Below are 15,988 nucleotides of genomic sequence, written 5' to 3'. Positions count from 1 at the left end.
CCTGGGCACTGTACAGTTTGCTCCTGCTGGCGACTGGTTTGCAATCCGGGGTGAGGTTCGCAAACAGGGAAGGCGGATTGACCTTGAGGATCGCGAGGCTGCAGACAGTGAGGGGGTTATAGGGCCGCCGAATTTGAAAGTTAGACTTTGGAGGTTGCACTGAAAATCCAACCCTAGGAGTGTGGCCGCGCAGAGGTGGGGAAGGACGTAGAGTCGGTAGTTTTTGAACTCCCTTCCCTGGACCGTGAGGTTGGCTACTACTGCTGAGTGAGATCCGGAGGCCAAGGAGATATTTTGATTAACGGGGTGGACGGGAGAGAACAGCGTCTTACCGTGTCGGGGTGTATGAAGCTCTCCGTGCTCCCAGAGTCGATTAGGCAGGACGTTTCATGCCCATTGATAAGCACCGTCGTCGTAGCAGTCGAGAGTGTTCGGGGCCGAGACTGGTCCAGGGTCACCGAGGCTAATCGTGGTAGCAGTTGGATGTTCTCTTCGGGCGGTGTGTGGTCAGCCGAACTGGGGTCCTGGGAGTCCATCCAAGATGGCGGCGCCCACTGGTCGCACATGACTGGGGGTGCACAAAATGGCGACACCCATCAATCGCACGTGGCGTCCGCGGGACAAGGTGGCGGCGCCCGGAGGCCACACGTGGCCCTGGAGGAGGAAGATGGCGGTGCCCGCTGGCCGCACGGGGTCCGTGGAGAGGGTTGTGGTGGTGGTCCGTATTCGCGTCCGGAGACCGCAGCGACCGCCCGGGCCTGGCATACCGCCATGAAGTGGCCCTTTTTGCCGCATCCGTTGCAGATGGATGAACGGGCCGGACGGCGCTGTCAGGGGTGCTTGGCTTGCCCGCAAAAATAGCAGCGGGGCCCCCGGGGTTGCAAGGCCTTCTCGCAGCACAAGCTTGTGGGGGGATGGGAGATGCCGCGGGGGGGTTCCATGCGGTCGGGAATTAAGCGCGGGCATTCCGGGAGGCCACATCCAGGGAGCCGGCAAGGGCCCGTGCCTCCTTGAGGCCTAGTGTCTCTTTCTCCAGCAATCGCTGGCGGATTTGGGAGGACAGCATACCTGCAACGAAAGCATCCCGGATCAAAAGTTCTGTGTGGTCGAAACTTGCGGGCAGCTGCAATTTCCCCCCAACATCAGGAGCGCACGGTAGAATTCTTCCAGTGATTCACCAGGGATTTGTCGCCTCGTCGCTAGTAGATGTTGGGCGTAGATCTGGTTTACAGGGCGAATATAATGTCCTTTCAGCAGCTCCATTGTGGCATCAAAATCGTTCGCGTCCTCGATGAGGGTGCAGATTTCTGGGCTCACCCTCGAGTGCAGAATTAGTAGTTTCTGTTCTCCCGTGGGTGTGTTTTCGGTCGTCCCGAGATATCCGTTGAAGTACGCCAGCCAGTGTTTGAAGGTTGCCGCTGAGTTTGCCGCGTGGGGGCTGAGTTGCAGACACTCCGGCTTGATTCGGAGCTCCATTCTTTAAAAACTGGCGAATTAAATTGATGCACGATCAATAACTCCAGAAGCGAATTTGGAGACAATTGAAGGCTTTAATACGCTCGATGTTTCCCCCAGCAGCGCAGGTACAGAAGAAAGCTGCTGGGGCGGCACGGGCTCTTATACTCCGCCTTGCAGGGCGGAGCAAACATACAAGCTTATCCAATGGGAACAAGTACATTCTCCACCAATGGTATTCCGGCATTACCAGGTACCGTAATCCTTCTAACACAGACTACCACAGTACCCGAACAGGCGCCAGAGTGTGGCTACTAGGGGATTTTCACAGTAACTTCATTGCAGTGTTAATGTAAGCCTACTTGTGACAATTATTATTACTCCCGCTCACTTTCCCTTTGGCTCTCTTGCTCGCCCTGTCTCTCGCTTGCCCCTCTTTATGTCCCCCTCTCTCACTTGCTCTCCCTTTCTCCCACTCACTCTCTTTCTCTCTCTCTTTCTCCCTTTCTCTCCCTCCCTTTTTTTTGCTCCCCCTCTCTTTCTCGCCCTCTCTTTCCCTCGCTCTCCCTCTCTTTCTCTCGCCATCCCCGTCTCCTTCTTGCTCTCGCTCTCTTTCTCGCTCGTTTTCTCTGCCGCTCTGCTTTTTTTGCCTGCCTCCATTCACTCTCAACCCCTTTCTCTGCTTCTCTCACTGTCTCTCTCTCTCTGCTACTCCCTTCTCTCTGCCGCTCCTGTTCCCCCACTTTCTCGTGCACGTGCATTCTCTCTCTCTCTCCTCCCCTCTCTCGCTCTCTCTCTCATGGTATCACGTCTTTCTCTCTCTCTCTCTCTCCGTTTAACAAATTTCTCTCTGTCTATCATCCCGCTCTCTGGCTCTCATTATGCAGATTTATCCGTGTCCTTTGGAAGATGTGCCTCAGTTCAAAAGGCTTCAAGATTTCTGCCACACGTTCAAACTATATCGAGGGCAAGTGTATGGGGATATCGAGGAACCGATGGTTGTGGGCGAATTCAAGGTAATCAGTGAAGAGTTTGGCTGATCATTCAGTCGTCCCTTTCAGCTGCTGATCGGTCAAGAGACGCTCCCAAATCCCCCATTCCCAATGTTTCAGCTGCCCTGGCATTAAACTGCGGAATTTCATCCCTGAACCTTTAAGGTGCTCCCTAAAGCCTCATTGACCAGGCCTTTGCTCACCAGTTTTTCATGCCCCCCTTGAGTCATCCCGCATCCATTTTTGTCTGTTTGGAGTTACTATGCTGAAGGCGCTATATAGATGCAACTGGGGCAGCACGGTGGCGCAGTATTTAGCGCTGCTGCCTCACGGCGCCGAGGTCCCGGGTTCGATCCCGGCTCCGGGTCACTGCCCGTGTGGAGTTTGCACATTCTCCCCATGTCTATGTGGGTCTCATCCCCACAACCCAAAGATGTGCAGGGTAGGTGGATTGGCCATGCTAAATTACCCCTTAATTGGAAAAAATGAATTGGGTACTCTAAATTTATTAAAACGAAAGGATGGTGAGTGGCTTGGAGAGGAACCTATAGGTGATAGTGTTCCCCATGTGCCTGCTGCCCTTGTACTTCTCAATGGTAGAAGTCGTGGGTTTGGAAGGTGCTAAGGAGCCTTGGTGAGTTGCTGCAGTGCATCTTGTAGATGGTACACACGGCTGCCACTGTGCGTCGGTGGGGGAGGGAGTGAGTGTTTGTGGATGGGGTGCCGATCAAGCGGGGCTGCTTTGTCCTGGATGGTGTCGAGCTTCTTGAGTGTTGTTGGGAGCTGCACTCATCCAGGCAAGTGGAGAGTTGTTACACTCCATTACACTCCTGACTTGTGCCTTGTAGATGGTGGACAGGCTTTGGGGAGTCAGGAGGTGAGTTACTCTCCGCAGGATTCCCAGCCTCTGACATGCTCTGGTAGCCATAGTATTTATATGGCTGGGTCCAGTTCAGTATCTGGTTAATGGTAACCCCCAGGATGTTGGTGTGCAATTTAGCAATGGCAGAGTGTCAAGGGGAGGTCCTTTCCTGACACTTGCATGGCCCGAATGGTCCATTGATGGGCCTTGATGGGCTGAATAACCTTTTCTTGTTCCATACTGACCTTGGGAATTCAATGTCAGCCTGCGTTCCCTTTCCGTTCCCTCCTCATTTTTTTCTCCTCATTTTTTCTCTTTTTTATTTTAGGGGTCGTTTCGAATCTACCCCCTGCCGGATGACCCCACGAAGCCTCTGCCTCCATCGCAGTTCCGTCAGCTGCCTTCGAGTGAGCCTCAGATCTGCTTAGTGAGGGTCTACATTGTCCGTGCTCTGGGCCTCCAGCCGAAGGATCGGACCGGGTCGGTATGTGTGCCGCTTTCACGAGCAAGAGAACAGCTTCTGCGCGGAGCGATAAGAACGTCAAATGCGACAAATTCGCAATGGGTCCCTCAGCTTCTGAAAGGGAAATACGCTGGCCAGTGCTTTATATGGGGTTTATTTTTAACATGGCGAGTTAGTACGATCTGGAACGCACTGCCTGATAAGATGGCGGAAGCAGATTCAGAGGCAACTCTCAAAAGGGAGTTGGGTAAATATTTAAAGTAAGAAGTCTTACAACACCAGGTTAAAGTCCAACAGGTTTGTTTCGAATCACTAGCTTTTGGAACACTGCTCCTTCCTCAGGTGAATGAAGAGGTGGGTTCCAGAAACGTACATATAGACCAAGTGAAAGATGCAAGACGATACTTTGAATGCGAGCATTTGCAGATAATTAAGTCTTTACAGGTCCACACTTGTGATTATCCCTCTCTCCAGTTGCTCCGTCTGGCCAATCCACTGACCCTGCACATCTTTGTGTTGTTGGGGTGAGACCCTTGCAGTCACGGGGCGAATGTGCAAACTACACCCGGGCAGTGACCCGGGGCCGGGATTGAACCTGGGACCTCGGCGCTGTGAGGCAGCAGTGCTAACCACTGCACCACCGTGCTGCCCGATTCAGGCCTCTTGATGTATTCATTGCCCCGTCATTGGCACTCAGTTACCTAGGCCCTCAGCCCTCAAAGTCTTCCCTTAAACCTCTCCACCTCTCTCTCTTTCTCCTTCTAATCCTTTAAGATATTCCTAAAACCTTTCGTCAAGCTATTGGTCACCTGCCTGATTATATCCCGATGTAGATTGGCGTCAAACTTTGTTCCACACTCCTGTGAAACACCATGGGGCCCAAGAGAGCAGGAGTAATCAGTCGGCTAATCTGTTTGTATTTGCAGGTTGCGAGAAGGTGGGAACTGCCAACAGGAAAAACTCATCAAAGATGCTTTACATTGACTGTACCTCTTCTTTTGGTAGTGTGATCCGTACATTAAAATCTCGCTGGGAAAGGAGCTCGTCGATGATCGCGAGCATTACATTGCCAATAGCCTCAACCCTGTGTTTGGCCAGTAAGTTGCTGCTTAAATTTTACTCCACAAACCAAGCTGTTCATTATCTTGTTTCGTAACCTTTGACGTGGCGCCTTATCAAAGGCCTTTTGGAAATCCAAGTACACCACATCTACCGGTTCCCCTTCATCTACCTTGATGTCACTGTGTCAAAACACATGAACAGATGAGTTAAATACGATTGAGGCCTGCCCTTTGTTGGTTTTGCCCCGTGTTGACATGATTTCTACCTTTCCACAAGACCAGGATTTAACCTCGCTCGCTGTCAGGAGAGAGAGGCACTCAAGTCTTGGTGGGGGTGCAGCAAAGGCCGAGTGAACAGGCAGTTGAACGTAATCATTCGCAGCACAGAGGAGGCCATTTGGCACATCTAGTCCAAGCCAGCTCTCTCTCCCTCTCTCTGTAGAGAAATCCAGTCAGTCCCATTCCCCCATTCTATCCATCCAATTTCCTTGGGAAACCAACAGGTCATTAGCACCTGCTGTGTAAAAGAAGGTTCCTCCCTGCATTCCCCTCAGATCGACACCAATAGATTCACGAGAGATCGAACAGGCTGGGCCCCTTCTGTTAATGGTTATATTAAGATACGGGTAGCATGGTGGAGTAGTGGTAAGCATTGCTGCCTCACCACGCCGAGGACCCGGGTTCCTCCCAGCCCTGGGTCACTGTCCGTGTGGAGTTTGCACATTCTCCCCGTGTTTGCGTGGGTTTCGCCCCCACACACCAAAGATGTGCAGATAGGTGGGTTGGCCGCGCTAAATTGCCCCTTAATTGGAAAAAATGAATTGGGCACTCTAAATTTAAAACAAAAAAAAAATTGAAGGTGAAGGGCATTGTTTAATTAAGTGCCTAGAGCACTTATAAAGAGAGACCGCTGGTATATGGTAGGTAGGAAATAACACATAATGCTGCACCCTAAACCTAGTGTCAAGAAAGGTATTTGTTTCCCGTCTCGTACTTCACTAACTGGCCTGGGGCCGATATCTCCCGAGAAAAGAGAAGGCAAAGGGGTGACCTGTGATTAGTTCATTAAGACCATGCCAGGGTTTGACAAGCCAGACGTAGAGAAGACGTTTCCACGGGGTGGTGACCACGTTGGGGTTCCACGGTCGCTCATGAATCCAGTCGGAAATTCTGGAATTCTGAGCGACAGCCGGCATCTTTATCAGGTTGGCGAGTTTGGAGAGGGACCAGGAGACGGGCACTGCCCGCGGAGACTGTGTTGCAAAATTGGAAAGCAGAATGGCAGAGGTTGTTTCTAATGGTTGGGACGTTCTTTCCCCCAGAATGTTCCAGCTTTACGCCACCATCCCGCTGAATAAAGATCTCAGAGTTGCGGTGTACGACTACGACCTGATCAGCCAGGATGACAAAATCGGAGAGACGGTGGTCGACCTGGAAAACCGCTTCCTGTCGCGGTTCGGGGCTTGCTGCGGCCTGCCACGGACATACTGCACGTGAGTCAGGGCAGACCGTCAAACCTCGGGCCGGGCGCCAGACCCACGTGCCGCTGGGCAACAACAACTGGCACTTGTATAAAGGAGAGAAACATAGAAAATAGAAGCAGGAGGAGGCCATTCGGCCCTTCGAATCTGCGCCGCCATTCATTATGATCATGGCTGATCAATACCCTGATCCCGCCTTCCCCCCCATATCCCTTGATCCCTTTATCCCCAAGAGCTAAATCTAATTCCTTCCTGAACTTACACAATGTTTCGGCCTCAACTACTTTCTGTGGTAGTGAATTCCACAGATTCACCACAGAACATACAGTGCAAAAGGAGGCCATTCGGCCCATAGAGTCTGCACCGACCCACTTAAGCCCTCACTTCCACCCTGTCCCCGTAACCCAATAACCCCTCACCTTTTTGGTCATGAAGGGCAATTGATCATGGCCAATCCACCTGACCTGCACGTCTTTGGACTGTGGGAGGAAACCGGAGCACCCGGAGGAAACCCACGAAGACATGGGGAGAAAGTGCAGATTCCGCACAGACAGTGACCCAGCGGGGAATCGAACCTGGGACCCTGGAGCTGTGAAGCCACAGTGCTAGCCACTTGTGCTACCGTGCTGCCCACTCTCTGGGTGAAGAAATGTTTCCTCACCTCGGTCCTAAAAGGTTTACCCCTTATCCTCAAACTCTGACCCGTAGTTCTGGACTCCCCCACCATCGGGAACATTCTTTCTGAATATACCCTGTCCAATCCCGTTAGAATTTTATACGAAGTTTCTACGCGATCCCCTCTCACTCTTCCAAACATTGATTATAATCATAATCAATTTAGTCTCTCCTCATAAGCCATGCAAAGAGGTCAGAGGGTCAGTACTGTGGGAGTGCTGCACTGTCAGAGGGTCAGTACTGAGGGAGCACTGCACTGTCAGAGGGTCAGTACTGAGGGAGTGCTGCACTGTCAGAGGGTCAGTACTGAGGGAGTGCTGCACTGTCAGAGGGTCAGTACTGAGGGAGCGCTGCACTGTCAGAGGGTCAGTACAGAGGGAGTGCTGCACTGTCAGAGGGTCAGTACTGAGGGAATGCTGCACTGTCAGAGGGTCAGTACTGAGAGAGTGCTGCACTGTCAGAGGGTCAGTACTGAGGGAGTGTTGCACTGTCAGAGGGTCAGTACTGAGGGAGTGCTGCACTGTCAGAGGGTCAGTACTGAGGGAGTGCTGCACTGTCAGAGGGTCAGTACTGAGGGAGTGCTGCACTGTCAGAGGGTCAGTACTGAGGGAGCGCTGCACTGTCAGAGGGTCAGTACTGAGGGAATGCTGCACTGTCAGAGGGTCAGTACTGAGGGAGTGCTGCACTGTCAGAGGGTCAGTACTGAGGGAGTGCTGCACTGTCAGAGGGTCAGTACTGAGGGAGTGCAGCACTGTCAGAGGGTCAGTACTGAGTGAGTGCTGCACTGTCAGTGTCAGTACTGAGGGAGTGCCGCATGTCAGAGGGTCAATACTGAGGGAGTGCTGCACTGTCAGAGGGTCAGTACTGAGGGAGTGCTGCACTGTCAGAGGGTCAGTACTGAGGGAGTGCTGCACTGTCAGAGGGTCAGTACTGAGGGAGTGTTGCACTGTCAGAGGGTCAGTACTGAGGGAGTGCTGCACTGTCAGAGGGTCAGTACTGAGGGAGTGCTGCACTGTCAGAGGGTCAGTACTGAGGGAGTGCTGCACTGTCAGAGGGTCAGCACTGAGGGAGTGCTGCACTGTCAGAGGGTCAGTACTGAGGAGTGCTGCACTGTCAGAGGGTCAGTACTGAGAAAATGCTGCACTGTCAGAGGGTCAGTACTGAGGGAGTGCTGCACTGTCAGAGGGTCAGTACTGAGGGAGTGCTGCACTGTCAGAGGGTCAGTACTGAGGGAGTGCTGCACTGTCAGAGGGTCAGCACTGAGGGAGTGCTGCACTGTCAGAGGGTCAGTACTGAGTGAGTGCTGCACTGTCAGTGTCAGTACTGAGGGAGTGCTGCACTGTCAGAGGGTCAGTACTGAGGGAGTGCTGCATTGTCAGAGGGTCAGTACTGAGGGAGTGCTGCACTGTCAGAGGGTGAGTACTGAGGGAGCGCTGCACTGTAATTGGTCAGTACTGAGGGAGTGCTGCACTGTCAGAGGGTCAGTACTGAGGGAGTGCTGCACTGCCAGAGGGTCAGTACTGAGGGAGTGCTGCACTGCCAGAGGGTCAGTACTGAGGGAGTGCTGCACTGTCAGAGGGTCAGTACTGAGGGAGTGCTGCACTGTCAGAGGGTCAGCACTGAGGGAGTGCTGCACTGTCAGAGGGTCAGTACTGAGGGAGTGCTGCACTGTCAGAGGGTGAGTACTGAGGGAGCGCTGCACTGTCAGAGGGTCAGTACTGAGGGAGTGCTGCACTGTCAGAGGGTCAGTACTGAGGGAGTGCTGCACTGCCAGAGGGTCAGTACTGAGGGAGTGCTGCACTGTCAGAGGGTCAGTACTGAGGGAGTGCTGCACTGTGTGAGGGGTACTGAGAGCTCTAGCTCACCACCCCCTCTTCTGTTGCTAAGTTACCAGACTGTCTATCTAATATCCATTGTTGTCCCTGCTTCAAATTCAATTCCCTGGCAACCAACTCCATCCCTCTCCGTGGCAACAGTCGGAGATTAAGCCAGTCCTCGATGTCAGATCTATGTCCAACCTCATATTTACACTTCCTATTTCTGTCTTCGTAACATCACTAACCTCCGCCGCCGTCTCTGCTCATCTACCTCGTCCACGCTTTCTCACCTCCAGACTCCACCATACTGACTCAGTCCTGGCTGGTCTCCCATATTCTTTATCCGTAAACCTGAGCTCATGCAAAAAGTTGCTGCCCCGAGCCTTAACTCTCACCGGGTCCCATTTCCCCTCTCACCCCCTATGCTCGCTGACCCGCACTGGCTCAAGCAACACCTTGATTTTAAAGTTTCTCTGCCTTGTTTTCAAGTCTCTCCATGGTCTCATCCATCTCCTCCAGCCTCACAACCCTCTCAGATCTCTGCGCTCCTCCAATTTTCAACCACTTGAGCAGCCCCAGTTTTTTTTATCATCCCACCATCTGGGGCCCCAGACACTGGGATGCCCTCCCTCCACCTCACTACCTCACTCCTCTTTACAGGCACACCTTTCCCCTGCCTCACTGAACAACCTGCTCCTTTGAAGCACACTGGGACCTGTTATCGTGTTTATTATGTCGTTGTCTTCGAGGTTGTATCTCGGTACCTTTAAGAGGATTTGGACAGGAAGGCCAGGAGATTTAGAACAGCCAGGTTGTCCGACGTCTCTCTTCGTCCAGGGCCTGTCGCAAAGTTGGGTGACGGGAGAGAAGGAGTGCGAAATAAATTTAAAAATGAGGGGGGCGACGGGGTTGTCTTTGAGATTTTTCTTCCTCTCCGCAGAGCCGGATCGACTGAGTGGCGCGATCAGTTGACGCCGATAAAGCTCCTGAACAACCTGAGCAGTATGAAGAACTATGCCATGCCCGTCGTTCGCAGTAACGGGCAGAAAATCTCCATCGGTGACCGGGAGTTCTCCCTGGCTGACTTCGGTGAGGAGCCTGGAGCCAGGAGGAGGTTGTCGTTGTTTTGGGGCGGGGAGGGGGGGGGGGGCTGATTACAAACTGAAGCACTCGCACCAAGATGTCATCGGGAGGCCCATTCTGCAACGAAACGTTTGGGGGAACCGCGTTCCGTATTCCCTATTTTAGCTTCGCCGGATGCGGCGAGGAGTTCTTGTGACTCAGTGGGGTGGAGTCCCTGCCCCTGAGACTCCAGGACTTGAAGGCCAAGGAAGATGCATTCACAACGCAGCCAACCAGGTTGAATATCAATCTGTGAAACCTCCGACCCACGCCGATGGTGGCCCGGCAGAACGGGGAGAGATTCGGGACCTGCTCCCCTGCCCTACCCGTGCCGGAGGTCGTGGCGCTGTGGGTTGAACTGAAGTCGAAGGGGGTTACACCGCAGCAGGAGGTCAGTGGGGCCCCTCATGACTGTGCCAGGTCTTTGAAAGAGCTGAACCAATTTATCCAACCTCCCCTGCCCTTGAGCCCTGCAAATTTGCCCAATTGTGTGTTGAACGTTCCACCGCCTCCTCAGGCCGTGCATTTCAAACCCCCCAAAATTCTCCCTCTTCTGATTCTATATTTTTTTTGAAACAACATAATCGCTTTAGGGCGGCACGGTGGCGTAGTGGTTAGCAGTGCTGCCGCCTCACGGCACCGCGGATCCGGGTTCGATCCCGGGTCACTGTCCGTGTCGAGTTTGCACATTCTCCCCGTGTCTGCGTGGGTCTCGTCCCCACAACCCAAAGATGTGCAGGGTAGGTGGATTGGCCACGCTAAATTGCCCCTTAATTGGAAAAAAATAATTGGGTACTCTTGTTATGGGCCAGGGTTTAAAAACTCCAAATTATATTATGTAGTTCACTTGACCTACACCTTTTTGTTGAATTTGGCACCAGGGCCTTCACTTGAGGTGTGATTCAACAGCCTCCCTGGGAACTTCAATCAAAAACAAGCTTTATTCTAAGAATTTAGCTAACGTTTGCATAAACACACACAGCCAGAATTGGTGTCAATTACAAACATAATGACCCCACACAGCTACAGTAATCTATGTATAACCCATAATGAATTCCCTCTCAACTGTTCCAATTCAAAAACAAAATTACATAAACGAAAAAAACCTTTTTAAGTGCGTGGCCCCGCACTCTGCATTCTCACTTGAATAAGACTGGCTTTTCCTGAGATTCTGACCCCGTTTCACCAGCAGTCTAAACCCTTCCGGAAAGCAAACTCTGTCTTTTAAGTTACCAAAACAGCAGGTAACTATAATCAATGTTTTTTTTTCCCTTGGAATGAATCTTTAAAATTGAAAATAGAAAGACAGGCTAAAACACTTCTCTGTCTGAGTCCACAGCAGCCAAATGTGAAAACGAAAGTAAAAACTCACAGACCCGCAGCCCAGCTCCACCCACTCAATGACATCACTGAAGCCATGTGATAAGACAAAAACATTTCTTAAAGGGACATTCCCACGACAGTCTAAATTTATTTTTAAAACATATTCGCTTCCTCTAATCTTTCACGGCATAACGATTTACCTGGACAGGATCATTCCCGATGAGAGTGCGTTCCAGGTAGTGGTGGGCTCCAGCCCACTCCGGGAGAATGAGTTGCCGTGAAAACGGGCGCTTTTACACGCACGTCGCAATAGGTATAGCGCCGGTCGAGTCTCCAATCCTTTTGCATCCCGTGGCGGACCGGGAATCTCTCCTGCTCTTCCTGCCTGCCAGTAACGTGTGTCGGAGGATTCGACACGTTCCGAATACCTCTTCCTTGGCCGCCAAGGATTGGTACTTGATGCTGGGGCTTCTGGCTCGGACACAGGGACGCTACCCACCGCCCCACAAGATCAGCCCTACCTCCGGACCGTAACGGAGCCCAGAAGATCCAGACTGCACAAATTCCATTGCTTTCTATTTTGCGGGAAGTCACCAAAGAACTGGCACAGCCAAGAGTGGGAAGGGGCATGGAATGACCTGGGGATTGAGTTATCTTTCAGTGCGGCTGATTAAATCCCCCTCCCCCACTTTCTTTCTTACTGTACAGAGACAAAGAAGATTCCTTACAGCTTCCTGGGCCCGCCAGAAGAACGTCTCGCTCTGCACATTCTTCGACTGCAGAATCTGGTACCCGAGCATGTGGAAACCAGGACATTGTTCAACAGCATTCAACCAGGGATTGAACAGGTAAACACCAGCGGAGGCTGCGACTCTTTAAAAGTCGGCGGTTTGTGCAGAGTTAGCAATCTCTTCCCTCAAAACAAACTCAAAATACAGGGTCATGGAAGTCTCTGAATGGTTACAGCACCGAAGGAGGCCATTCAGCCCCTCGTGTCGGCGCTGGCTGTCCCAATGGGCAGTTCACCTCTTGTCACTCCTGTTTACTTCCTTTTCCAATGCCACCTTTGAACCGGCCTCTGCCGCACTCCTGTCAGTGTATTCCGAATCCCAACCACTCACTGCAGGACGACGTTCCCCTCATGTATCGCGAATTTGAACGCCTCGATCAAAGCTCCTCTCGTCTTCTCTTCAAGGGGCGGCACGGCGGCGCAGCGGTCAGCAGTGCTGCCTCACGCCGCCGAGAACCCGGGTTCGAATCCCGGCTCTGGGTCACTGTCCGTGTGGAGTTTGCCCATTCTCCCCGTGTCTGCGTGGGCCTCACCCCCACAACCCAAAGGTGTGCAGGGTCGGTGGATTGGCCACGCTAAATTGCCCCTTCATTGGAAAAAATATAATTGGGTTCTCCGAATTTTAAGAAAACAGCCCCAGCCTCTCCCCGTAACCAAAGTTCCTCACCCCTGGATAGTCTTCCAGAACCAAAATTCCAAGCCCCATAAGGGTTTCGGCCCTTGGTTGGACTGCGTTTGGAGAGCTGCGCACAGTTCTGGTTTCCGTCCTGCTGATAGAGGATACGGAGAGACTGGGGAAAACCTGAAAGGATTTCCTGGAATTATACCAGAATTGAGAGGCTGTAACTATTGGGAAAATATGCCGGGTCCCTCTACTTGGGAAAAGCGAAGGTGGAGGGGTGACCTAATGAGGCTCATTACAATTATGGAGATAGATGCAAAGGAATTGATTCAATTTGTGAGGTCATCCAAAGATGGCGGCCATGAATGTAAGACGGGTGCAAATAAATCCAATTGGGAATTCTGGAGAAATGTCTTTTCCCAGGGAGCGGTGAGAATGTGGACATCACCACCACATGCGGTGGTTGAGGTGAATGCATTTGAGGAGAAGTGAGATAAGCACCCCGTGGTGTGGGAGAAGGGGCTAGAAGATATGGTGATAGGGTGAGATGAAGTGGAGGGTGGACGGAGGCTCGTGTGGATCAGAAACACCAGCACAGACCAGTTGGGCTGAATGGCCTGATTCCGTGCTGTCGATTTGAAGTAAGATGGCGATCAAGGTGGAAGAATCAGGTTGAGTGGTCGTCCTAATCCCGTGAATTCCATGGAGTTGTTCCCAAAAGAACAATCTTTGCCCACTCCCTCAATACCCCATTTGTTCCCTTCTTTGAGGTTTTCCAAAACCGTACAGCAGTTCGGCATTCCTGCCCGTTTACCAGTTTGGAGCCTGGGTCCCTCGGTGGTCGAGCTGTATCCCTTTCTCTCCTGACGATGTCGACACCTGACTCCATCTGGCTCCACAAGTGGTGGCCAGGATGAGTTCACAACTCCATCAGGCAACGTTCGGGAGAAGAAGGCAAACTCGACGAGCTTTGTTTTATCATCTTGTTCATGTTCTCCATGTGCGGAACCAATGTTTGTGCGTGCGCGTGCACGCGCGTGTGACTTTCAGTACGGGTGTGATGCTAGACTGTCCGCCTGTTGGATTGTACCAAGCAATACATCCATTTGACTGTTCGCAGTAGACCGAGTACTGACCGTACTCAACCACCCTGCAAAACAATCTCGAATGTGCTAAGAATTTCAATCACAACCAATGTAAGATTATCAGTTCGGATTCACAATGTGGCCAATTCCTGCTTCTTATAATCTACAAATATTCATGTGTAAGGTCTTGTCCTCTGCAAATAAAAGCAACATGTCCAGGCATTGCATATTTTTTTTATTGAACAAAAGCGTGGGGGAAAACCGCTCCCTGGCACACTCTCCATGGCAACACCGTGACCAATCAGAGTCGACTTGCCAACCAATCAACACCCTTTTTTTTCTTATTGTATAAATTGTTGCTCCCTTTGAGATCTGGTATTCTTGTGAATCTGACCTGATGAGTCCAAGACAAAAAGCTTCAACAACGTGTCTCCTTTTTTTCCTTAAACGTTCAACTTGTTAACATTTTGCTCTTTGTGCAGGGGAAGCTGCAGATGTGGATCGACATCTTCCCCAAGAGGTTGGGCGCCCCTGGCCCACCCTTTGGCATCACCCCTCGGGCCCCTGTCCGGTGAGTGTGCCTGCTAGCCAATGATCATAACCGAGGGGGGTTTGCACACGACTGTGAATCCTGGTGATTCCATTGCTTGAGGCCAGAGGCCCCTACGTCCGCGGCTTTGAATTTGGCGATCCTTATTAGCACTCTGGTCCGAGTCAGGAGTTTGTGGGTTCACCTCGCGCTCTGAAGGTGCGAGTGCCGAATCCGGCCGAACATTCCCGTGCGATGCTGAGGCAGTGCTGCACTGTCGGAGGCGCCGTTTTTCAGATGGGGTGTTAACTGAGGCTCAAGAAAGAGCCCTCGGCCACTGTCCAGGTCCCCTTTTCTGCCTTCCTCAGGAGCGCAGGCCAAGGAGTCTCTGGTGATCTGTGCGGCTCATGTTGTAGATTTAGCGCAACGGGAGACTGAATGGCCTTTAGCCTGATAACCCTACCCTGCCTGCCTGGTCAAGGCGGACGAGTTGAGCGGTGGACAATTTTACAATTGGTCCAGCCAATTTGATTTCTGACTTTCTTGATCCCTCAGGTACGTTCTACGCTGCATCATTTGGAACACGAGTGATGTGGTCCTGCAGGAAACCAACATAATGGGTGAGAAAATGAGTGACATCTACATTAAAGGGTAAGGAGAACGTCCAGTCATTAAATCCTTGTTTGGCCCTCAGCAAAAGATTTCTCGAGCACATCAGCCGGGCGAGGGTGGCACGGAGAGAGCTCAGACTTGTCGGCACCCGTCGAGTAAGGGATTAGGCCGCGGGGGCAGTGAGTCATCCTGTTGCCTGGCCAACATTCCTCCCTCCCAACACTATCAATAACTGATCGTTCTTGTCGAGGTTTATGGGGATGGTTCACGTGCGGAATAGCTGTTGTGACCCTCCTGCTCTCCGCCTGTACTTGTGAAACTCTGCTTCGCTCTCTACAGCTTCTGCCTGACCTGCCGAGGATGACTTTCTTTCTCCCCCTGGCGTTCTCTATTTTTGTTTTAATTTGGAGTACCCAATTCTTTTTTTTTCCAATTAAAGGGCAATTTTAGCGTGGCCAATCCACCTACCCTCCATGTCTTTTTGGGACTGTGGGGGTGAGACCCACGCAGACACGGGGAGAATATGCAAACTCCACACGGACAGTGATCCGGGGCCGGGATTGAACCTGAGGCAGCAGTGCTAACCACTGCTCCATCATGCCGTCCATATTTTCTATTTTTAAAAAAATGCTGATTTTAATCCCCCCCAAGTTATTTGAAGAAAATAAGACGTAGGGGGGAAGGGAATACAAAAACAAAACAAGAGCCATTGACGTAATTCAGGGATTTGGAATATCGGGTTACACATCTAGATAATAGCAGCGTGCCAAGAAATCTGTATGTAAACCTCTCACTCGCAATGTTTAGCTTAAGAAATAGGAGTCGGGGTTCGATCCCGGCCCCGGGTCACTGTCCGTGTGGAGTTTGCACATTCTCCCCGTGTCTGCGTGGGTCCCACCCCCACAACCCAAAAAGATGTGCAGGGTAGGTGGATTGGCCATGTTAAATTACCCTTTAATTAAAAAAAAGTGAAAATGGAAAAGAAACAGGAGAGTAGACAACACCGCCCCGAAAATGTGTTGTCCAAAATGACCAACCCCTTAGGTGTGACCCCTAGTTCTAGACCCTTCAGTCAGGGAGAGAGACAACCTCTCCGCAT

The 15,988-nt window shown here is 51.7% G+C and overlaps 1 protein-coding gene across 1 annotated transcript in view; it reads left to right on the top strand.

The window, feature by feature from the left end:
• The window catches only part of LOC140397075 (myoferlin-like), a 183,794-nt gene that overhangs the window by 145,337 nt on the left and 22,469 nt on the right, over positions 1–15,988 (top strand). The window contains exons 36-43 of the mRNA XM_072486107.1: positions 2,343–2,471; positions 3,638–3,793; positions 4,778–4,869; positions 6,156–6,326; positions 9,747–9,895; positions 11,960–12,099; positions 14,231–14,319; positions 14,833–14,928. Coding sequence (XP_072342208.1) covers positions 2,343–2,471; positions 3,638–3,793; positions 4,778–4,869; positions 6,156–6,326; positions 9,747–9,895; positions 11,960–12,099; positions 14,231–14,319; positions 14,833–14,928 — 1,022 coding nt within the window. The remainder of the gene's footprint in view (positions 1–2,342; positions 2,472–3,637; positions 3,794–4,777; positions 4,870–6,155; positions 6,327–9,746; positions 9,896–11,959; positions 12,100–14,230; positions 14,320–14,832; positions 14,929–15,988) is intronic.

This window comes from Scyliorhinus torazame, chromosome 20 (genome assembly GCF_047496885.1).
Source record: "Scyliorhinus torazame isolate Kashiwa2021f chromosome 20, sScyTor2.1, whole genome shotgun sequence".
In the NCBI taxonomy this organism is placed as follows: Eukaryota; Metazoa; Chordata; class Chondrichthyes; order Carcharhiniformes; family Scyliorhinidae; genus Scyliorhinus; species Scyliorhinus torazame.
The sequence above is the reverse complement of the archived record's forward strand: the minus strand, read 5'-3'. Positions and strand labels throughout refer to the sequence as shown.